The 25,697-nt window shown below is 40.2% G+C and overlaps 1 protein-coding gene across 8 annotated transcripts in view; it reads left to right on the top strand.

Moving 5' to 3' along the window:
- Positions 1-25,697, top strand: part of LOC117400464 (golgin subfamily A member 4-like) — a 97,350-nt gene that overhangs the window by 17,219 nt on the left and 54,434 nt on the right. For all 8 annotated transcript variants that reach the window (XM_059022820.1, XM_059022822.1, XM_059022818.1 and 5 more), the window contains 8 exons: positions 318-392; positions 1,119-1,493; positions 3,870-3,917; positions 5,107-5,163; positions 11,743-11,841; positions 13,871-14,018; positions 14,731-14,906; positions 24,823-24,906. In XM_059022820.1, coding sequence (XP_058878803.1) covers positions 318-392; positions 1,119-1,493; positions 3,870-3,917; positions 5,107-5,163; positions 11,743-11,841; positions 13,871-14,018; positions 14,731-14,906; positions 24,823-24,906 — 1,062 coding nt within the window. The remainder of the gene's footprint in view (positions 1-317; positions 393-1,118; positions 1,494-3,869; positions 3,918-5,106; positions 5,164-11,742; positions 11,842-13,870; positions 14,019-14,730; positions 14,907-24,822; positions 24,907-25,697) is intronic.

Here is a 25,697-nt window from a genome sequence, read left to right as displayed (position 1 = left end):
TTTTCCTGTTCATGTCTAACACCATGAGGAAGAAAGTGGAGTGAAGTAATGCCTTCAACTGCTTCTTCAGTTAATGCTCTACTAATTTTTGTTGCCACGTATGGCTGCTTTAGTTGTAGAATTTTTTAGTTTTTAACTCCCTTGGTTCCAGTTTGCATGAGGGCATCTCTTACAAACTCGGTGACGTGCAAAGCAATACTAATTAGCTCCAGTGAGTAATTCTTAACTAGAAGAATTGGGAGTGGGCTGCGATTGTTGTTAAACAAAACCTTGTTCTAGTGCAGGTATTATTCAGTCTGTTCTTTATCTCTCCTCAGAATGTAAATACGCCTCCCACAGAACCTGCAAGACCTGCTGGCAGTGTTAATGGAGATGAAGCAGATAGCCCACAGGTCAGTCACAAAGCTGGTGGTTCTTATATTTATCTACAAAATCTTCTATTTACTCAAGGCGTAGGCATCCATAGTGCAAACATGTCCACACAATACCCAGAGTATACTCCTCAACACTGCGCGATAAGAAATCAGCATTGTTATCATGGGCGTCTTTATTTGTCCATTCTTAATAGACACCGGGTCAAACTCTTGCTTTGAATAATCTTTTTCTGGAAATGACATGATATTTGTAGAACTGACATGGCTTATAAACCTTTATCTTCTTGTTTGTTAGCCACTTCTGCAGTTGTAGAACCTTCTTGTCTTTTTTTTTTTTTTTAAACTCCGCAGGTGACAAACTTTCAACACATCATATCAACTATTTCTGGTATTTGACGAACCGGATTCATTTTTGCAGGGTTACGTAGGTGGGGCAAAGTTAACCAGTGACAAACCTAATGGCTGCCATTTTGCCTTTTGTATAGATAGTTAAAGTGTACATAAGATTGGAGTGTTAGGTGCACACTAGCTTTAATATACAGTCTGTCACAAGGTGCATTGTTTTTGTTCACAAAAGTAAACATGTTTAATTTTTAAATGATTTTATGCAGCAGGTTTTTTTAAGTGCTGCGCAGGCTGAATTGTTTTTATTGTCTGCATGTCTTTCTTAACTTGTTAGTATCTGTAAATAAATCCTCGCTAGAGATTTCTGAAATGGCTAATCTCTTTTTCCTGAGCCTGTAGAAGCCTGAGGCACAGTCTTTTGCACAGAAGCTCCAGCTGCGAGTACCCTCCATGGAGTCTCTGTTCCGCTCTCCCTCCAAGGAGTCTCTGTTCCGCTCTCCCTCCAAGGAGTCTCTGTTCCGCTCTCCCTCCAAGGAGTCTCTGTTCCACTCTCCCTCCAAGGAGTCTCTGGTACGCAGCGCCTCGCGGGAGTCCTTGAACACCCTGGGGGATCCAGAGTCTGCCGCCACCCCAACGTATGACCCCCCCTCCGACATTGAGAGTGAGGCTGAGGACACCATAGGCAGTACAGACAGCCTCAGCAAGGAGCAGCTCCATCACAGGCTTCGCAGGATGGAGAGGAGCGTGAGCAACTACAGGGGGAAGTATTCAGAGGTGGGTTTAAAAGGATTACTTGCACTGTGGCCCATTTGAAGGAAATAATAGCAGGCCACAAAATGACTGTGTGCAGTATGTTGTAGTGCAGCAATGACTAGTCATGTTGTTTCAATCATTCACCTTTTATGGGATATTTAGATAAAATGTCTAATTTGAATATTGCCTCGCCAATGTAACCCACTTATCAGTCACCAAGAGACTTGAAAATCAACCTCCCTTCCCACTGCCTAACCTGTAGTTGTCCATGGAGTGTAGTAAAGGGGAGCAGACACACAAGGAGAACTTGCTGTGAATCAGGTCAAATCATTCACATTATTATTATTATTATTATTATTTATTTCTTAGCAGACGCCCTTATCCAGGGCGACTTACAATTGTTACAAGATATCACATTATACATTATTTCACATTATACAGATATCACATTATTTTTACATACAATTACCCATTTATACAGTTGGGTTTTTACTGGAGCAATCTAGGTAAAGTACCTTGCTCAAGGGTACAACAGCAGTGTCCTCCACTGGGGATTGAACCCACAACCCTCCGGTCAAGAGTCCAGAGCCCTAACCACTACTCCACACTGCTGCCCGCATTCACATGGGTAGCAGTATTTAATGATTCCCTCCCCCTCCCGCATTTGCAAATGTTATTACCAAAGCTATATAATTTAGGACATCTTTGAAATTGAGATGGTTGATGTCAATTGATTTATCCCAGTAAAAAATAGATGACATTTATTGAGTTTTGAATTTTTTATAGAAAGTAAGCCATGTATGAAAGGGAGACGTGTTCCATGTAAATGAAGATTCCTTGGTAAAAGATTACAAGTTATTCAGAGACATTACCATGTGGCAGCACTAATCTAGTGATGAATTCAGGAGGCAACACATGTAATGGGTAGAAGTTGCATGTCTGTGGATTCCAGCAATGTTCCTATCCTTTGCTTGGTATAATGAGCTAAGTAGTTCAAAACTGTAGTGCACATTGATGTATTTGAACATATATTTATCAGTAGAGTATAAATCTGATCTTGGCTAATTATCATGTCTGTTTGAATTTTTGGTTCACAGTCGACTCGTCCCAAAACCAGGTTGACCCAAGCACTGTCAGGTGTGCATGATAAGTGTACATGTAAAGTAGAGGCATAAAGGGGTTTTCTACTTAGGGGGGTCACTACAGTTCTTTTTTTCATCCAAGTGGCACCAGTTGCATTTGTCTCACTGCTTATTAAACATATTGCATCAAAAAAGCATATTTGTATAAGGTGATTTTTGGCAATTGAAAGTTCAGTCCTGTTATTGTATCATATGTAACTGCTTGTGAATGGTCAAATATTAGCAAGTACAGAAGTAATTCTTGACTGCCGTTTCATTTTTATGTAATACCATCATTTGAAAAGCGACACAGCAAAACACAACCTGTAGTAGTAGTAGTCGTAGTAGTAGCAGTAGTTGTAGAGCATGTACAAAGATGTATCTGTTGCTTTTTAAATGTATTATGTATGCAAAGACAGAAGCAGATTTTTATGCCTAATCCGACTTTATATTGAATCACAGGTGTGCTGACAAATTGTTGTATTTAATTGTTTACTAGATTTTACATATGAATTTTCCATGTATAATGTCATATTTATTTTGGTATTTTACTTTATGTGTTTGTGTTTATAAATTTTAAAGACATTTTACTGTTGAAAGCACAGCTCCGGTTTATACCTTAAAGCCATGGGGCTGAGTAACTTTTGTGGTAGTTATGATATTTTGATTGGTTTATGTTCAAAATACAGCAAATGGCAAATTTCATAATTACATAGCCTTACATAGCCTTTTACCATTCCTCTATTGTAACACTAGGAATAAAATTGCAATCCAATATTGCAATATTATCCAAGCATACAGAAATCCAGTTATGTTCTTTTTTTAAACTCGGCCTATGGCTTTACAAAACACAACACACTGTATATTATTATTATTAGTGTTATGGTTATTACAGCAGTAGTAGTAGTATGCAGTCTACTACTAACCTGTTGTACAATGATTTGAAATATGATGGATACAGTTCCTATATTTAAAATATCCAAGCATATTAAAAATGTAAAAAAAACATCACAGATTAGTAGTAGTAAAATTCTGATTCTGATTGTGAGTAGTATTCATTAATGGTCTGACCGGACTTGCCTCTGATTTTCTCAGTTGATTTATGTCCGATTTTCACTCAGATCCGAGATGACTTGCGTCCAACTTAACTTGCGTCTGACAGGCTGACCTGGTTTTGGCACGAGTTTTTATATGGCCCCTGTTACATTTTGATAAGTTAAGCACTGGTTATAAGTGATGCTGCATGTCAGAGAATATCTCCTTTTTTCACTTGCAGCTAGTCACTGCCTACCGAACAGTACAGCGAGATAAAGAAAAAATCCAGGTAAGATGCATGTAGTGAACATTAGCCAAGTCAAGACAAAGCATGCAATAATAGTTTTGTTGATGGGTTAGCACTTGAATTCTGAACAGTATTATTCACTGGCAAAACAGTTCCAGCACAGATGTATCCATGCATGGAATTACCCAGTGATGCTTTTAACATAGCTAAATACACAAATCCCCACTAATGTTGTTCTTCCCTCAAAAATAAGGTTACAGCCAGAAATGAGACTCTGGCATTCTAAGAGTTCATTTCCAAAATTCCAGCACTGATTTATTAGTTTAATGTATAGCACTTCCTTTGGACCTTGATACTGAGATTTTTTTGCAATCAGCTTGTAAAATACGTACTGTACTATATAGGTAGAAATTTAAGAAAGGGGTTGAATTGATTTATAACCGATAAGCCACAGCTGATTTTTGAGCATTTTAAAGTACTAGGAAATCCACCTGGAATGCATCATTTATTTTTAGGGATAATCCTGGAATTACAATAGTGGTTGATGCATTCCAGGGTGCTTCCCTAGTGCTGTACAATGCTGTAAAAATCCAGCTGTAGCTTATCCTGGCAAGATATAGGTTGATCAAATCAGCCTCTTGGCCAAGTATCAAACGTTTCATATAGATACTTACAGTTTTACCCAAGTGGCTCACCTGGTAAAAGCACAGCTGTGTGGTGTGCAGGGTGAGTCCTACAGCGCAGGCTCATGCCCTGGCTGTGCGAAGTGGCTGGTCTTTGCTGGGGATTCTGAAGGGAACGTCGCATTGGTTCAGGCGCTTCCATGGGTTAGGGAGGCAAAATAGCAACCCCTGCTGGCCAGACACCCAGTGAGCTCAAAAGTGGACACCTGCAGGGCTGGCCTTTGTCCTCCAGAGGTCGGTAGCTCGCTGTCATCCGCTCTCGCGTTCCTGGGTGTAAAAAGTGGATGCTGGCTCAGTCGTGGGATTGGAGGACGCCCACTGAACCTTCAGTTCTCATGAGCTGTAAGGGAATTTGCAGCGTTGAGGGGAAAAATGATTTAACATTTTAAATTTGAATTGTGTAAAGATGATCAAACAAGAACATCTCATCCAGTACTACACACATCCATCTTGGGTGGTAGATGTCAAATTCAGACATTCTGCTGTTTTTTGTCTTCAGACTAAGTTTAAAATATGTTTAATTATTATTATTATTTATTTCTGTTTAGGCAATACTTAGTCAATGTCAAGACAAATCACTTCGCAGGATTGGTGAGCTGCGAGAGGTAAATGCTATATTACTAAGAAATGAGCATGTTACAGTAGTAGAAGTGATGAACTCCACACGTAAAGTGAACTCCCAGTCTCCATGTTGCTTTGTCAGGAGAAATACACTGATCTCTTAGCGAAAGCCAGTGCCCCTCCTCCATAAAACTCCACATCATATCCTAATCATTGTCCAAACTTCTCCTGTGCTTGCTTGGGTGTGAAGTAAGTTTTTGCATTTTTGCATTTTAAAAAAAAAAAAATGTATTTACTGTTTGTAAAAAAAAAAAAAAAAAAGCAAAGCATCTGTATTTCCCTGTTTGTACTTGGTGTGTTTTTCCACTTCACCGTCTTGTAGCGGGGATCTGTGTTTTAATGTGTAAATAGATCAGGCACGCCAACACAAAGGGGAAGGGCTACACGGTTCCAGCTCAGCGACCAGATAAAGCCACTTATTCATCCTCCTCGACGCTGTATTGAGAAGGATTTCATCCTCTCTCAAATGTCAATACCTAGACTTATACGGAGGTGGATAATTCCTATAGCATCACTGATGCAAAGGATAAAAAAGCCTCTGAAGGGTTCCCCTTCTATGAGGCAGTCTGGAGGCCCAATGGGCTATATGGAGAAATCACCTGCATACACATATGCTGATGCTGTGTTGAGAAGGATTCCATCCTCTTTCAACATCAGTAGCCAGACCTAAACAGATGAGGACAGTTTAAGTAAGAGGCCTTTGAAGAGCTCCCCTTCCATAGGCCTGTTGGAGCTATATGGGAGGAATCTGCCATGTCTCCCCAGAATAGTTAAATTCTACTTGGTACCAGCAGACCACTTCAGCATGAGCTGAATTCCATCCTGGCTACACCAGCTGCGGGTGCACCCCCTGGAGGGTAAGTATGTGACGCTACCTACAAGCAGCATGTGATACTATTGACACCAACGCCAAGGCTGTGGCAAATGTTGTCACTGCAAGGAGGTGCCTTCAGATGAAGACATCCACAATCGCAGCTGACATGCAAACCAAACTGCTGGGTCCCGTTTCACAAAAGCGATTTGCAATCGTAAGCACCTCGCTAATAAAAAATTGGGTTTTATAACATTTTCACAGGGCTGCAACATTTCTGCCAGACAACAGCCGCAAGCAGCAATTTTTATTGCAGATCCTATTAGAACATAGAATGGCGCTCATACTACTAGTTTGTCGTCAATAGCAGAGAAATCCGAAGGAAAAGAGTATTTAGGGTCTGTCAAATCCTGTTGATGCGTATACAGACTCAGAATTAATATCACCGTACCGATTACCAAGAAGGAAGATAACTAGTCTTAGGGTGGTCAAACATATTTTTAGATTTAAACAAAAACAAATCTAAATGGAGTTTAATAATCAGTTTTAACCTAACTTAAAGATACAGTATTTGAAACAAAAATGTTAAAGTCCATATATATATATATATATATATATATATATACATATACCTATATATATATATACATATACCTATATATATATATATACATATACCTATATATATATATATATATATATACATATATACATATACATATATATATATATACATATATACATATACATATATACATATACATATACATATACATATATATATACATATACATATACATATATACATATATATATATATATATATATATATATATATATATATATATATATATATACATATATCTATATATATCTAATATATATTGTGATAACTTGCCCCCACTTAGGTTCGTTGCCCCTTTTAAAAATTGACCCAGACACAGAAATTGGGGGTTCAGCGCTTCCGCGCACTTTTAATAATACAAACAATAAACAAAACACAAAACAAAAACAAACACCTAGCTCCTTCGGAGCGCTAACTAAAACCCAGGAACACCTTTACTATAAAGTAGGACGGCTAAGCCGTTTCCCCACAACACAAAACTCACAGTATTTCCACCCTTGACGACTGCTTGGAAGCAGAGCACACCTTCCTGCCTCCTTCTAGACAGCAGCCCTGAGCAGACTGACTGCACCTCTTATATACCCTGCACCTGGTCCTAATTTACAATCACTACCAGGTGCAGGGGATCATTAACAATAAAACACTTATCCAATTAAACAATCAAACAATCAAACAAATGTGCATTCTCACATGTTTTCATGCAGGGAGGATTAACCCCCTCCCTGCTGTGTTACAATAAATATATATATATATATATATATCACAATTCAAATAAAAACATTTACCATAGATGAATCTCAAATACCGATTTTGTCCCCTTCTGTGAATGAGCACCTGTATATGCGGGAAAGGTTTTAATTCCGTTAATGTTCAAGCCATCTCATATGCCAAAATGTTTGTGTTAGATGCTATTATTAGATACCCTGGGAGAACAAACAGCAGTTTCATTTTGGCAAATTGTGATATTGTCAATCGCGTTGCCAGTGGAGATATTGGTGATGAGATATTGGGAGACAATGGGTAATAATAATAATAATAATAATAATAATAATAATAATAATAATAATAATAGTTAAACTTCAAGAGAACTTGCCAAATAGAACTGATTTGTGTTGGCAAACCATTTGTATAATTGTATCAATTTCTTCTTTTGGAAAAATTGGTTTTCCTTTGCACCCCTGCCATTGTGTAATTACGTAATTGGTCACTGGGCTTTAAAGTGGATTACCAAGTTACTGATTGCGCAGTATAGCTAAAGAGTGAACACAAGAGACACCACTTGCCAAGTGCTTTATGAAAAGCAAGGGGGATCTCCTCTTTTGCACTGGTCTGAAGTATCCCCTGTCCCATATGAAGGAGGCGAGACTGACGACCTGATCCTGCTCAGCAGCTGTGGTAGGTGCATCCTGCAGACGTGGTTTTAGGCAGCAGCCCACTTTCAGCGTGGCCAAGGATCCAGACCATATAGGTCCTCCTGTGACCATAATAAGGAATTAGGTAAATTTCTGCTTCCTGATATTTCTACCACCAATCTCATTTTCTGGCAAGCTGGCAGAACAGAACATCAGTTTCCTTTGCCCTAAAGCTCATACAGTAGGCCTACACAGGTACGGTTTAGGTCTCAACCACCACCGACAGGCATAATCCACACACTAGGGACTGGGTACACCCATAGGGTTATTCTACTAGAAGACATTAATCTGTGTTCTATTTACATGCCATAGAACAGATATCCTTACAGAGGTAGGGTTTCTACTCGAGGTATCTTGTATTCATGAAGGAGACGTGAAGTTCTGACCTATTACAGACCTTAGGGGTCTGAACACTTGCGTTCTGCCAGATAAATTCAAGATAGTTTCCCCTCTACCATCAAGGCAGTTTCAACCAGGGGACTGTCGGATTTCAAAGTAGCTGAAGGATGCCGCCACATACTCAACGTCTGCAGTAAATACCTCTTTTCTCCATGAGGGCCTGTCTGTACCAATTCAGGAGGTTCCCTTTCTGCATTTCCACAACCCCCAGGGTGTTCACCATGATGGTGACTGAAGTAGCAGTACACGGACATCCACATCTGTCTGTATTAGATGACTGATTAGTGCGGGCTCCCTCAAAAAAAAAAAAAAAAAAAATAAAATTCTCAGGACCCAGACCTGTTGATCTACTGGGAAAATCCTCTCTTTCTCTGGCATAGTCTTTAGTCTTCCTGGCGACCCAGTTCTACACACGCTTAGGAAAGGATGGCCACACTGTTGGGTCACTTTTAGATAGGGGCCAGGCCAACAGCACAGTTATTTCAGCTGTTATCTCCTACACATGAGAAACCTCACCTCACGGTTTCTCTGGGAGCCGCAGCAGAAGCCAGATGGTGGCGATTTTCACCTCGGGGGGGAAAAACATGAGGCTGCCACTACCTCCACGGCCTCCTACACCCCATCTGCATATGGACACCTACCTACAAGTGCAGGGAGCACACTTATCGGAGGCTTGGTCACACAACTAATACCTTCACTTAAGGCATCTCGAGGTTTCTAGCAATCTGCCGCACACTGAAAACATTTCTCCCAGTTTTAAAACAACAGGATACGTCAATCACTAGGGAGGCAACAGGTTTTAGGGGTTTTGCCCCCTATTCATAAAATCTGAACTGGTACAGGACACAGGACCTCACAATCCAAGCAACCTACTTGCTGGACTGGACAACAGCATCGCGGAGCTACTCAGCAGATAGATGGTTCCCCACAAGTACAGGTCCACCCAAATGTGATGCAGGGGGTATTCAACTTACTAGGTGCCACTGCCAGTCCATTTCATGGTCTACCGGCCTAATGTATGCATACTTGCCCCTGCAACTATGCCAACAGTGCTCAGGTAAGTATGTTCAGATGAAGCCAGTCTCATCCTAAAGCTCCTCATTCGACCAAGAGGTTCTGGATCTTGGAGATCCTGGAAATGGCGGAAGCCGGGCCCCTGGCCCTATAGATCAGCAGCGATCTGCTATCCCAGAACAATGGAAGAGGTTTACCACAATCCTTTTATGTTAATATTAGCTGCCTGAAGATTGAAGGGGAACTAAGACCTCTCTGAACAAGTAACAAACATCCTACTTGCTCCAAAAAACAAAACATAAAAGAAGGAAAACCTTCCACTTTTCAGGCCTATACAGGCAAATGGAAAGAAGTTATCCTCTGGTGCAAATCAAAATCTCTACACTACTTGGATATCTCTCTATCTTCTCATACATCAGCCACCTGTTTCACAAAGGTTCTCCCTACCCTTCATTAATGTTCACATCGTGCAGTCTCCAACATGCTACCTGGCTGTGAATGTCACTCTGTAGGTTTCCACAATGGAGCCTTAGCCTGGTATTCAACAGACTTATGTAAGCACTGTTAGAACATGGGCTACATGTAAGAACAAATCTTACCTTGGAAAACAGCATTTCTAGTGAGTGATCTCAGCAAGAAGGCTCACAAAACCAGGGCAAACCTGTCTCCAAACAGACTTTCAAATTGGATCTCATCCTGCATCGTGGTCTGTTGCAGCCTTGGAAAGAAACCATCTTCAGGATCCATCACAGGGTAAGGTATGGCTACTATAGGGGCAAAATTAAAATCTGCCCAATACAGGATATCTGCTACCTGGCCTCCTTTGAGACCTGTTATTAGCATTGTAACTTGAGTGTGTTTTGCTCTCGGCCTGTGTGGAGGCTGTGTGGTCCAGTGGTTAAAAAAACAGGCTTATAACCAGGTCCCCGTTTCAAATCCCAGTTCAGCTACTGACTCATTGTGTGACCCTGAGCAAGTCACTTAAACTCCTTGTGCTCCATCTTTCGGGTGAGACGTTGTTGTAAGTGACTCTGTAGCTGATACACAGTTCACACACACCCTAGTCTCGTATCTTGTAAAGCACTTTGTGATGTTGGTCCACCTTGAAAGGCGCTATATAAAAACAAAGATTGTTATTATTATTATTATTACTTTTACTCAAGTTGTATTATCTGCGTCTTCCTCTACTAACTTCTAACCTACCACCCTCTTGTCTTAATCCTTTGGGTTGGTTCACTTTGTGAGTGGAGTTCATCATATGAGGTAGGAAGACGAAGATTACCTGTAATATGGTTTCTTCATAGGATGATGCACTCCACACACATGGGCTTTTGCGTCGAAAAGGATTATATCAATGATCTCCGGGTAAGCGATCAGCTTGTTTCTCCCGACCAAGCAACATAGAGACTGGGAGTTCACTTTGTGTATGGAGTTCATCATCCTATGAAGAAGCCATATTACAGGTAATCCTCGTCTTCTTCAAGTGAAGGTGTTGTGCTATTAGCTGAGCACTAGGGGCTCCTTAGATTCTAGAATTGGTACCCAGTAGTACTACCTCCAGCATCACTTAAGCACATGTTAAAAGCAGTGGTGGACAAAGCGCAGAGGGCAACCAGTTTTTTTGCTGTGCAGTAGACAGTAGTCATTCTTGAATACACATGTTTCGATGCCAATTCCATCAGTTCCCAGAGGGAGCTTATTGCTCAGTGATGCGAGAGAAAGCCTCCAGGCATAAATATGAGCCAGCACAAGAGCTTGAGGTCAGGCTGGAGCTTTTCAGAGCTGGCCTTGTGTTGTAGTAGTTAATCAGACAGGATTGCATCCTTTTATAACAGTAGGAATTTTCATAGTTAGAGAGGGCAGTAATTCTCGCTTCAGTGTGAACGCTCAGTTATTATGAAACAAAAAGTTACACATCTTGTGTAGCAGAAAATCATTAGTTATGAGTGCCTGGAGACTGAACATGTACAAGAATACTCTGCTAGAAGTAATAATTGATGGCATATTAAATTCTTAATTTGGATTTTATAGAATTCCCTGGCATTAAGTTCTAGAACGATACAGGCAATCCACCGCTGTCTTCAGCATGGAACATCCCAAATAAAAAATTGGTTTGAACCCTTATTTATGAACAAATTGGGATATTTTCCAAAAGGATATTAAAATTAGCGGAAAATAATCTTCTAAAGTGGGTGAGAAGAGGAGCTTTGTTAAGCATTGCAGGACTGTGTGTGCTACTTTAGGTTTCCTTTGTTCAGACCCATGGGTTGTGGTTTTTAAATGATCTCTCTGTGACTGGTAGGAGCTGCAGATGGACCAGCAGGCTAAGAAGCATTTACAGGAGGAGTTTGATGCTGCACTGGAGGAGAAAGATCAGCACATCACGGTTCTCCAGACTCAGGTAGAGGGTTTTACCACTTTGAGCAATCCTTTTGATTTCATCTTTTATTTTTTTTAATTTAGTAATTGCCGATTTATTTTATTATTTTCTCCCAATTTGGCATATTCAATTATTTTTAGGCTCAGCTCACCGCTACCACCCCCGCGCTGATCACATGCTGTCCTCCGAAGCGTGTGCCGTCAGCCGACCGCTTTTTTTCACACTGCAGACTCACTGTGCAGCCACCTCGAAGCTACAGCGTCGGAGGACAACACAGCTCTGGGCAGCTTACAGGCAAGCCCTCAGGCGCCCAGCCAGACTACAAGGGTCACTGGTGCGCGGTGAGCTGAGGACACCCTGGCCGACCTAAGCCCTCCCTCCACTGGGCAGCGCTCTGCCAATTGTGCGCCACACCCTTGGAGCTCCCGTCTACGGTCGGCAATAGAATAGCCTGGACTCGAACCGGCGACCTCCAGGCTATAGGGCGCAACTAGGGAGCCCTCTATTTCATCTTACAATTAAATGTAATGCATAACCACTTCCTCTGTGGAGTGACAGGATGCCCCAGATGCACAGCAGCAGCTACATTTTGTCAATTTTTCTTTTTGTATTTGTTAAAGTATATAACAGTGTCTTTAAAATGGCAACAACTGTGACAGAATCCATGCCAACATTTAGAATTTTCTTTTTTTATTGCCTGGATAAACCAACTTAAATGTAATATAAAATTCCTGGAGATGCTCCTGAACCCTCCACCCAAATAAAAAATGAAATACAGGGTTGCCTCTCCCTAAAGGCCACGATTTTGTCGCCTGTGATATGTCGGTCTGACAAAATCGCCCCGTCTATGATGATAAATTGTCTCTCGTCTGCGAGAAACGACAAGTTATCAGAGAATAGAGCTCCCCTCTATTCTGGTTGACCAGGTCGCTTTATAATCAACCAGTAAGCGCTGCTGTTGATGTCACATGGTAAAAGTCATTCAAACCACTTGAAGAAATGGTGTCTGTAGTTACGTGGCAACGGGAGTGCATTGAGAAACTGATTGATCTCTATGAGAAATGTCCATGTTTATATAATACGAAAAAGAGTATGATGATAAAAATGAAAGGAGCAAGGCAGTTGAAGAAATTGAGGTTTTGATGTTTAGATGTGAAAAGCCCAGGCCGGACAGACCTACCAGTCAATCTCTATTAGAAAGTACATTTTAAAAATACATTAAAAAAAATGTCAGGAGACAGGTTGTCCAAAAAAATGAGGTGTCCGGTTTAAAAAACACACACTTAAGTGCTACATTTATTTGAAATAAATAGATAGTTGCCCTGAAAAATAACATTGTGTTTTCTCACAGTTGGCCTTACATAAACTCAAATAAATATCTACAGCTATAGCGTGCTTTCTTTATAATTTATCGTATAGGCTACCGGTAACATGCTTTGTTCACATTACTGTACAATGCGAAAAAAAGATGATTTAAAATTGAAACTAAGTGGTTTTAGCGCACTTACAAAAATAGGGCCTGGCTGGCAAGCGGGCCTGGTGTCAATTTTTTTGAAGAATTATGGTAAATGGTGAAATTTAGAAGCATGTCTAGCTTGGCAATCTGCAGCAAGACCAGCATAGGGACTTAGCTGAAAACCCAGCAATACAGTACATAACGTGAACCAATGAACACATTTATTCTAATTGTTTAGTTGCCTCAGTCTTATCAGGTCATCATATGCAAACTGCACACCGACAGAAAAGAAAACAGACTGATGAAACATTGTTGGTGAGAGACCTAACACTGAGAATGGAAAATGCACAAGAGAAACATCAGAGACTGCACAGGTTTTGGATGTGATATAATCTTGAAGATCAAAAAGGGTCAAGTTTAATATTGACCTTGGGATTGATCAAGGTCAGTATTAAACTAGATGCAAACAGGTCTACTGTTCAACTCCTGTAAAAATGGGATTCCCTCGGTTGATATTTCCAGCATAGATATCTTTGCATATTTTAGACCGCAGTGTAGTAAACAGCATTGATATGGTCATTTTTGTGTGTTTAGGTGTCCTTGCTGAAGCAGAGGTTACACAGTGATAAGGGGAATGCTGACCTTACCCAGCTAACCACTCAGGCTGCAGAAAGACAGGTGGAATCGGAGCCTCAGATCTCCACACAGGAGCTCAACACAGAAAACACTAACCTGTCAAATGGTAAGTCTACTGTGTAAAACAAGTATATTCTAACAGAATGGACGTAAAGATGTACCCATAGGACATGCAACAGTGAGATGGCATGTTATTTACCTGTCCCATTGTACTGAGAAGACATTGACACTCTCATAACATACCTAGATAGGGACTTTGGCACTGCTTTTCTTTTGAACAGAAGGAACAGACTACTTATCCACAGGCTCAATTGCAATTAATTTACCCTCCTTTATATTGTAGATCACATTTGTTAATGAGTTTCTAAAGTCATCCAAAGTAAGTTTACATTGGGATACATAGGAACATTTATTTGGGAATGAAATGTATTTGGGAAGCAGCATATCACAACTGCTGTTTGCAGTTAAAATGTCTATAGTAAATACAATCTAACCTACTTGATGAAAATAGGAGTTATGCATATAGGTGCTTTAGTAATGTTTTTATTTCAAATATATGTGTGTGATGTAATTGACTTGATATGCAAATAAATTGCAGTAATTCTAAAAGTTCTATCCTCTCAAAATGCAGTTTCTTTCAGTGATGTTATTTGCAGCAAAAACAAACCAAAAAACAATTACTGTAGATTGGTGTGCTAGCACCAGCCTCTGCTCATTCCCAACATTCCTTGTGTTCTTTTAAAAAAGTATATGCCAAGCAAGCTCTTAGTATCAGCATACTGACTGCCATTAGTGACCATTCTACTTCTCTCCACTAGATGGCACCGGAGATGCTTCGAAGACTCTGGATGCCTTGCAGCAGCGAGTGAGACGGCAGGAGAATCTGTTGCAGAAGTGCAAGGAGATGCTACACACACATAAGGAGCGCTCCACACAGCTGGCCAGCGAAAAGGAGGCACTGCAAGAACAGCTCGAGAAGCTGGAGAAAATCAAGGTAGTTCCTCTGTCCTGAGTGTTATGCATCCCCATGAGGAGAGCTTGGAAATGAGGAGAGTTTTCCAAATTTAAAATGCATTTCACTCTTACAGTATTACAATGAGGATAAGGCCATTCGCTAATTAACAGACAGGATAATGTAGGATGTATATTTTGGAAAAATGCCTAATGTATATTATTCTAAAATATATATAATGTTTGAGAGCAACAGACTTCCCTGTATGCAGTTTAATCTTCATGAGGAATGCACTAGCACCGCTGTAGATTTTTTTTTTTTTATTTTTTTTTTCCTTTGACCTCTAGTCCCCGCCCACTTAGTGTCACGTGCAGAAACTGACACTGTATACACATGCAAACCAACACTATTGCTGAAAAACACTATTGTGCGCACGGAATCCAATGTGCTAAGCATGCAAATCAACTAAGTGAGACAATCAATATAGTACACACACAAACCAATATAGTATGCGCACAAACCAATATTGTATGCACACAAACCAATAAATGATGCATGCAAAAACATACAAACCAATATATTGTACAAACCAACCAACCAGTACATTTTCAACACTAACCAACTATATGTATATGCGAACCAATGCATTTGACACAAAGAACCAATGTACATACGCTAAATCTATGAATTATGGCCTGTTTGGCCCCTCATATTAGTCATTACTAAATCAAGACTTTGGGATCTAGAATCATCAAATTAAGCAATTCCTAATTCTGCTACATAGCTATTAAAAGCCCATCCACTCAGTTTTAGATTAGATACCAATTAGTTATAGTTATATATAGTTTAGTCATAATATAGGGCTTCTGTTTTATTTTTAGCTACTTTTGAGTTTTATGTAGATACCCCAAAATCTGTATTTGTACAGGGCTTTTTCTTTTCATATACTTTATGAAATTATTGTTTTTGGTTACTTTCCAAAATTCTTTTTTTTTTTCTGTCACCAATATGTATAGTAACTCAACAGTACTTGTACCTTATTACCTTTTACTGTCTTCCACAATGAAATACTTATGGTCACAGGCATATTCTTCTGGGGTTTTTGTGTGTCTAGGCATTTTTTTTTACATTTCGCTACAATTTGCGAAATGTGAACAAGCATGTACTGTAAATCCTCCCTCTCTGCTGAGTCACCAATAGAAATGTAGGAATTTGCTGCCACTCAGTAGTTTGGGTGGGTTTAAAGTATTCAGAACGAATCAGTGCTAGATACAAGTAAGTAGATGTAGATTTTGTTTTGGTTTCTTTCACTGGGAAAGGGGTGAAGTCAACGTGAATTGAGTAACCATTTCTAGTGTTTTTCCGGTGTTTTATTAGACGTACACCGATTTTCCGTTTTTATTTATTTTTTTGTATCAGAGTTGTGTTATCAGTGTTTATCGGTTAAAATTGAAAACCAGAAGCCCTAGTAATATATTGGGTGATAATACAGGGCTCCAAACTAAAATGATCACCAATGCGACAACTTTTTCTGCTTTTGTGAGGTTAGGCACCGTTGGCGTCTGTAACACAAAAACTGTTGCCTCTCGCTTACAAAATGTGTATATTTATGAATGCATTACTATGTCTGTAAAGAAAAAAAAGCCCTCACATCACATATTTTAAACCAAAGTGCGATTTAGGATGGTAATAATCTGATTGAATGCAAATGCCTGGAAGTTCAGAGGTATTGCATTTACACCAGCAGAATACAGTGACCTCAGTTTTATGCAACAGTTGTGATGGTGACAAAACATGTACGAGACTGTTCTTGTGCGAGTACAAATTATTTAGCTTAAGAACAGTTGCATGCAAGAAATTTAGAACAAGAACAACGAAAAACAAAACAAATTAAAATGCAAGGTTTACACCCGATACTCTGTACAATTTCTGGAACGGGTTCGGTGGCCGATCGGTGGTCGGTCTTGTTAGGTAGGGTTGTGTGTTGCACACGTGCCATTAACAAAATGCCCCAAAATCTTAAAATAAAGAAAATAGTTATGATGAAGGGCTTAAACACAGCAAGAATTCAAGTGAAAGGGTTACCATAATGAGGCTGTGTCTGACCGCCATGGTTGTTTTGTGAGAAGTCCTTTTTTTTTTACTTCTCTCCCTCTTCCTTCAGGGAAAAATATTCATGCTTCTAGTATACAGTACTGTGCAAATGTTTTAGGCAGGTGTGAAAAAATGCTGTAAAGTAAGAATGCTTTCAAAAATAGACATGTTAATAGATTATATTTATCAATTAACTAAATGCAAAGTGAGTGAACAGAAGAAAAATCTAAATCAAATCCGTATTTGGTGTGACCACCCTTTGCCTTCAAAACAGCATCAATTCTTCTAGGTACACTTGCACAAAGTCAGGGATTTTGTAGGCATCTGGTCAGGTGTATGATTAAACAATTATACCAAACAGGTGCTAATGATCATCAATTCAATATGTAGGTTGAAACACAATCATTAACTGAAACAGAAACAGCTGTGTAGGAGGAATAAAACTGGGTGAAGAACAGCCAAACTCAGCTAACAAGGTGAGGTTGCTGAAGACAGTTTACTGTCAAAAGTCATACACCATGGCAAGACTGAGCACAGCAACAAGACACAAGGTAGTTATACTGCATCAGCAAGGTCTCTCCCAGGCAGAAATTTCAAGGCAGACAGGGGTTTCCAGATGTGCTGTCCAAGCTCTTTTGAAGAAGCACAAAGAAACGGGCAACGTTGAGGACTGTAGACGCAGTGGTCGGCCAAGGAAACTCACTGCAGCAGATGAAAGACACATCATGCTTAGTTCCCTTTGCAATCGGAAGATGTCCAGCAGTGCCATCCGCTCAGAATTGGCAGAAAACAGTGGGACCCTGGTACACCCATCTACTGTCCGGAGAAGTCTGGTCAGAAGTGGCCTTCATTGAAGACTTGCGGCCAAAAAGCCATACCTCCGACGTGGAAACAAGGCCAAGCGACTCAACTATGCACGAAAACACAGGAACTGGGGTGCAGAAAAATGGCAGCAGGTGCTCTGGACTGATGAGTCAAAATTTGAAATATTTGGCTGTAGCAGAAGGCAGTTTGTTCGCCGAAGGGCTGGAGAGCGGTACACAAATGAGTGTCTGCAGGCAACAGTGAAGCATGGTGGAGGTTCCTTGCAAGTTTGGGGCTGCATTTCTGCAAATGGAGTTGGGGATTTGGTCAGAATTAATGGTCTCCTCAATGCTGAGAAGTACAAGCAGATACTTATCCATCATGCAATACCATCAGGGAGGCATCTGATTGGCCCCAAATTTATTCTGCAGCATGACAACGACCCCAAACATACAGCGAAAGTCATTAAGAACTATCTTCAGCGTAAAGAAGAACAAGGAGTCTTGGAAGTGATGGTATGGCCCCCACAGAGCCCTGATCTCAACATCATCGAGTCTGTCTGGGATTACATGAAGAGAGAGAAGCAACTGAGGCTGCCTAAATCCACAGAAGAACTGTGGTTAGTTCTCCAAGATGTTTGGGCCAACCTACCTGCCAAGTTCCTTCAAAAACTGTGTGCAAGTGTTCCTAGAAGAATTGATTCTGTTTTGAAGGCAAAGGGTGGTCACACCAAATATTCATTTGATGTAGATTTTTCTTCTGTTCACTCACTTTGCATTTTGTTAATTGATAAATATAAACTATTAACATGTCTATTTTTGAAAGCATTCTTACTTTACAGCATTTTTTCACACCTGCCTAAAACTTTTGCGCAGTACTGTATATCAGTTCTGCACCTTTAGCCCTCGGTTCTGGTTACTTCCCACTGCGGCCTTGGGCACCGCTGGAAGCCGGTGGGTTTCCCCGCACCTTCCCCAGGAAGGAGCTAACTCTGCATTCTTCTGCTCGTTGCTGCGGCGCTCCTCCGGAGCCTTTTCTTTCTTTTTCACTCCCTCTAAAGTGAGAAAGTAATATTTGTATTACTAACATTAGGAAAGAAAAGTAAATTAATATATTTGGCTCTAGGGCCTTTCTCCCTTTGCTAGGCTACAGAGCCTATGCTCCCAGGCGGCCTCTAGTTGCAGCTGCCTGACTTGATCATTACAGCTACACTGCGTGGCTGTGTTGACTGGAGTCGACTTCAGCCAGGGAGGATGTCTCCCCAGTGTCTTCTCCCGCTTTAGTGAGCAGCTGGTCAGCTGGCAGATCTCTGCCCCTGCATCAGATCGCTGGTGCAAGCTGTGAATTCTTGCTAAGTGGCCTCCACAGAACGTTCACTGCGCACCACCACCTGCCTCCATGGCTTGGTAGCGAAACAGTACTGATCGGCTCTGAGCCCCTCGGTCGGCCCCGAGTCTGTGTTAGGCACCAAGCCGTCTGTACCAGTGTTTTTACACTTGGTACCAAGACCGGTCACCGATCAGCCACCGAAGCCATTCCACACACTCTACAGAGTATCGGGTTTAACCCTTGGCGACATTGCTTAATATTAAGCCAGCGTTACATATCCACCCCTGATAGTTTCTCCATACTTGTTGGTGCTGAGCCCATTGGTCGTTGTCGAGTCCTGCATGGACATTGGGTGATTGCATCAGGTTCCAAGCCAATTAAATAAAAAAACAATGAATAAAATTAATTTTAAAAAAGATGGAGATTGCACTTTATTTTGGTAGAAATAGGTAAAATCATAGATGAAGAGAAAAAAATAGCAAATATATTAAATGTTTACTTTTCACAAGCTTTTACAAAGGAGGATACAGAAAACATGCCCCACATGTCGACCTATTCCTATCCAGTTTTAAATAACTTTAGCATACCAGAGGCAGAAGTGTTAAAGGGACTAGGAGCTCTTAAAATAAACAAATCCTCTGGGCCGGATGAGATCCTACCGATAGTACTCAAAGAAATGAAAGAAGTTATTTACAAACCGCTAACCAAGATCATGCAACAGTCTCTTGAGGCAGGGGTTGTACCGACAGACTGGAGAATTGCAAACGTAATACCGATCCACAAAAAGGGAGACAAAACCGAACCAGGTAACTACAGACCAATAAGCCTGACTTCTATTATATGGAAACTATAAGAAGATCCAAAATGGAAAATTACCTATATGGTAACAATATCCTGGGAGACAGTCAGCATGGCTTTAGGAAAGGGAGATCATGTCTAACTAACTTGCTTGATTTCTTTGAGGATGCAACATCGACAATGGATAATTGCAAAGCACAAAACATGGTTTATTTAGATTTCCAGAAAGGTTTTGACAAAAGTCCTGCATAAAAGATTACTTCTCAAACTGAACGCAGTAGGGATTCAAGGAAATGCATGCACATGAATTAGGGAGTGGTTAACATGTAGAAAACAGAAAGTACCGATTAGAGGAGAAACCTCAAAATGGAGCGAGGTAACCAGTGGTGTACCACAGGGATCAGTATTAGGTCCTCTGCTCTTCCTAATCTACATTAATGACTTAGATTCTGGTATAGTAAGCAAACTTAAATTTGCAGACAACACAAAAATAGGAGGAGTGGCAAACACTGTTGCAGCAGCAAAGGTCATTCAAAATGATCTAGTCAGCATTCAGAGCTGGGCAGACACATGGGGAAATTACATTTAATAGAGAAAAGTGAAAGGTACTGCATGCAGGCAATAAAAGTGTCCACTATAAATACCATATGGGAGATACTGAAATTGAAGAAGGAATCTATGAGAGGTCTAGGGGTTTATGTTGACAAAAAATGTCTTCATCTGTTCAAAAATGTCTTCATCTAGACAATGTGGGGAAGCTATAAAAAAAAAGGCCAACAAAATGCTCGGATATATAGTGAAAAGTGTTGAATTTAAATCAAGGGAATTAATGTTTAAACTTTACAATGCATTAGTAAGACCTCATCTAGAATATTGTGTTCAGTTCTGGTCACCTCGCTATAAAAAGGATATTGCTGCTCTAGAAAGAGTGCAAAGAAGAGCGACCAGAATTATTCCTGGTTTAAAAGGCATGTCCTATGCAGACAGGCTAAAAGAATTGACTCTCTTCAGTCTTGAACAAAGAAGACCACGTAGTGATCTGATTCAAGCATTCAAAATTCTAAAAGGTATTGACAATGTCGACCCAGGGGACTTTTTTGACCAGGGTTCACAAATGGAGATTAGATCAAGGGCATTCAGAACAGAAAGTAGCAGGCACTTTTTTGCACAATTGAAATGAGAATTGTGAGAGTCTGGAACCAACTCCCCAGTAATGTTGTTGAAGCTGACACGCTGGGATCCTTCAAGAAGCTGCTTGATGAGATTCTGGGATCAATAAGCTGCTAACAACCAAACGAACATGATGGGCTGAATGGCCTCCTCTCGTTTGTAAACTTTCTTATGTTCTTCTGTTCTTATGTTACCGTATATATAGCAAAATATTCACACGCTTTTACCGTACGTAACGGCTAGTCTGTGTACGACTCTCTCCATCATGCTTGGGTTTCACCCATGAGTTTTGTGCAAGAGGATAAGCATAATAAGTGCGTCTTCTTGGGTAAGGAACACACAAGAGTTTTTGAGGGACTGTGATTTTTGCGGCTCATGTGCCCTGTTTTCCATGTGGATGCTGGAAAGCAGGCATGTCCGCCTGCAAGGAGTGTTTTGCATCCTACACTGGCACAGCAGCCTCATCCCTCCCCATCGCCCCCTGCAGGAGCCGAACAAGGAGCCGTCTTCATCGCAGTCCACTGCTGCACTGCCCCCCTGAGGATGCAGGTAGCCGCACATGGGTTTGAGACCCCTTGTCTCTCGCAATGCACTAAGATCTTGGAAGCCCAGTGCTTGGCCCTGTGTTTGGTTGATTTATTCACTGGACCACACCAAAAACAAACAGTCTTGCACTCACAGCAGTACATTCACAAAGCAGCTTGTCTCGCTTGGCTGTGCCCGTGCTGATGTGGGCACTCCCCTTATATGCTTTCATGTCGCCGCCTCCCCGGACATCACCCACCAATCCCGGATGAGGCAAGCTTACAGCTTCCCTGCAAACAAACAACCAAACAACAAGGTCCATAGACCAGTCCTGCAACAGTGTAAATCCTGGGTTGTTACAATATATACAGTATAATAGATACTGCTATCCACCAGTTTAAAGTTTACTCCACTCTTATTTAAATTGTATAATTTTTATAATAAATGTTGTAAAGTGTAAATAAATAACACAGAATCCAAGGACGTTTATACACACTTACGGTTTCATACTTGTTTTGTAACATTGACGGACAGTTTTGTTTTTTTAGAAGAAGAAAAAAAAATAGTGCAAGCACGGGAGCTTTATAAGTCCCAGTTTCAACTTAAATTCATTTAAAATACGGTAATGTAAAAACAACAGTAAAACAAAATCAGTGTCAGGTTTTCTTTTCTTTTTTCAATTTCTATTACAGTTTATCCTAGGTCGCATTATAACTACTGCTGGGACAAACACAGGGATTTCATGTTCGGATATTCACTCGTAATTTAAATATTTGATTGGATATTTATTCGTTTTTCAAAAAGTAATAAAAGCCATTATATTGCTCTGAACGCAGGCAGAGAGAACATAACAGCAGGGGCAGGGGGCGTGTCCGTGGCCCCTATGTATGTGTGCCTTTATTTACAGCAAGACCTTACAATATGTAACACATTAAAATAGAAAAATATCCCAGGAATAATGAACGTTGTGTAGGACTTACTTTATCCCTGTGAATTAACTAAAAAAAAACAAAGGATGCCAAATAGCAGCTCAAGTTAAACATTGTTTTGTTTATTCCCGAAATAAGTAGTACATAAAGTTGACGACGTATTTTATTTATTTTTTTCTTTTTTGTGCTTTGCCATTGCCGTTTCTTCACAGTAAACAGTGGCCATCGATACGTTTTCATAAATTAATAACATGAGGTTTACTTGTGCCTTTTTGTAGCTGAACAAGCAAACGAAAACTGAAATTTAAATTTAAACACTTCAAATAAAACAAACATGGAAACGAAGATAACAAAAGTGTAAAAGGATGAAAATCTGTGCTTTGCAAAGCGCTTTGTTTGTTTGTTTGTTTATTTATGTACTTGTATATTGCAAAGGGCTGCATTTTTATAGTAGTAGCTTCGTTATTTTTTATAACCTTGCTTATAAAATAACCAAACTGTAAAACACTTACCATTTTATGAGTCAAATGGCAATCATTTGAAATGTTGAATAAATGATGTCACATATAAAAAAAAAAAGTCTCTAAACTCCTTGTACTGTATGCTTATTTTCTTATTATTTGGTCAATTTGGACCTTGCCAGGGCTACTTCCAGCAGATCTCAGATAATAAAAAAATGGCTTGGTAAGGCCTTTACTGTAGTTGAACGTCGCTCAAGGTTCCATCGCAAACGGGATTTTCACTGCTGAAGTCTTGTAAGCATGTTTCCATGCAAAAATGAATTGTGTTTTTGGTAAATTGTACAGATTTGTAACTTGAGAAGGCAATTTACCCACCCTTTAAAAGTCATACAATGACTTAGACGCGCATGTCCTGTAGCGTGGGGTATGTGCCTGCTGAGTCACATTAATCATGGCCATTGAGGAACTTTTACAGTAGTTAAATGTTTGTCATCAAATTTTGTTTCTTTTAGTATTAGCTACTACATGGTTTAGCCATGAAGCTGGAGTCTTGATGCAGAGAAATAAGGACATTTTTCATAGCACTTTTTTTTTTATTCTACAGGAAAGGCTGTGGTTTTGTGTTTTATTGGAACAACATGTGTATGAATAGCAAACCCTTGACATGCTTGCTTTGATTTTGTGTCATTCCAAAAAACATTCCCAAGAAGTATACAACTCCAGCTTCAGAAATATTTTCTCCATGCCAGGAAGACAGTAATGTTCTCAACAACATTTACCAACACTGATGACAATGTGCTTTTAATAGTACAGATTAACATAATGAATCAGTATAGTATAAGCAAATCAATATGTAAAATAGAAATCCCCAGGTCCTTTCTGTTGCCAGGCAATGTAAAGAAAGACAAATGAAGCAGCTTTACTTATTGAAAACCAGGGAATTAACTTGCATGTTCAGGGCACTGTAGATACTACTAGAAGTACTTACCCTCTGCCACAGTCACTAACAGTCAAGTGTAAGTAGATCCAGTTTGTTAATGTATTTTTATTTATGATGTTTTCAGTCATTCTGAGTTGTTCTGATTTAACCTAGATTGCATGTGCCAATGGCAGCCTACAGAACCCTCAGTCAAAGCAACTTAACAAAAAACAACCACAAATGTCTGGAGGTGGGGGGGTTAAATCACTTTACCAAAAGGTAAACTGACTGACAGAGCCCATCCATGTGTGAGCTGTCACGCTTCATTATCCCCCTCTGTTCCAGTGGGTTCATTTACATTCACCCACTCCTCTCTGTTATCTTCTGTTCTAAACATATGCCTTGACTCTGCAGTTTGTTTGCTTGTCAAGTTTCATAAACAGAACAGGGCGCTAATGGAAGAGAGGGATTCTAAGGTCAATAACATCATTTAGATTGTTGTTTTCCTAATTGTATTGACATTTGTTCAGTGACCCACAGCAATGAGTATGCCACTAAGGAATTTTCTCTTAGTGGAGATTTGCCTAAAGCTATATTTTACAAAATAGGGAAATACTGATGTTTCTCATGTAAAACAATTTGTGCTCAATAAACACTGCAGTGGTGTGGCCTACAATAGCAATCTGGTTCCTACGGAATGCACGCAGGAAAAAGTTAATGGTGCTGAAGCAGAGTCTATATAGAGCATCGCCCATGTGAAACTATGTTTATCTGTCAGTTCTGGTGTCATTGTAAAAAATCGTTTACAGTAACTGTCTGTTTGAGGCTCTTTAAAAGACAAGAAAGAACAAAGACAATCTAAGGCACGCAGATACTTAAATCATTATGAAAGCATTCTCCTGACACCTGCTCTTGTTTGTTTTCTTAAGGAATTCCAGAATGTTGAAAAAACCAGGCTGATTACTCAGCTCCGGGATGCTAAGAATTTGATTGAACAGCTGGAGCAAGATAAGGTGGGTTTATTCTGTTTTAAAGGAGAGAATGAACAGATCAGACCTGAGGTCGTGGGGATCTTCCACTGCTCACCCCCTGAGAATAGGCCGACCTGATTTGGAGCCGTTGAAGGTTAGGGAAGGGCAAACCTGCAGAGATTAACGTTTGTCCTTCTTATAACCTGATGTGAGTCCATAAACGAGTACCACATCCGTTAATTCCCTGTATACTTGCACCTCAAGTTGGTAAATGAGAAACCAGTGGAGACATTTTCTTTATTTTTATTATGAGCGGTAGTTGCAAGTGACCTCTGCACAATGGCATGTCTAAGTATGCTCAAGGTACGATCCGTGGGGATTCTTTATTTCCGGCCTTAATATACTGGTCAGTTTATTTATTTATTTTTTTTATTCCTAAACAAAGTGAATCGCTGTTTTTTTTATTTCTACGTGAAATGAAAGAATAAAATCCCATCGTATCACGAGGCGAGGCACCTGCGATGTTCACAAGCCAACTTCTTTTGCAACAGTAGCCTAAGAACCCACAGGAGGCTCCTGCTCCTTCAAGAGTTCAACGTGGTTTACGCAATTTACGCAAGCACTGTGCTACGCGAACCTGTCTTGCTCTGAAAAGCGGTCTCTGTTCATCATTTGAAAATACTGTATCCCAATTAAACAAAGTGACGTCCCAATTAAACAACATAGGTAGCATTGGGAAGAACCATCTCCCAGAGTTGTATCCCATTAAAATAAATTGATCTAAATGGTGGCAGATCTTGGTACCACTACCCTTGAAATCACAGGTAGGACCC

Source organism: Acipenser ruthenus, chromosome 4 (genome assembly GCF_902713425.1).
Source record: "Acipenser ruthenus chromosome 4, fAciRut3.2 maternal haplotype, whole genome shotgun sequence".
Classification (NCBI taxonomy): domain Eukaryota; kingdom Metazoa; phylum Chordata; class Actinopteri; order Acipenseriformes; family Acipenseridae; genus Acipenser; species Acipenser ruthenus.
This window is presented reverse-complemented; position numbering and strand designations above follow the sequence as displayed.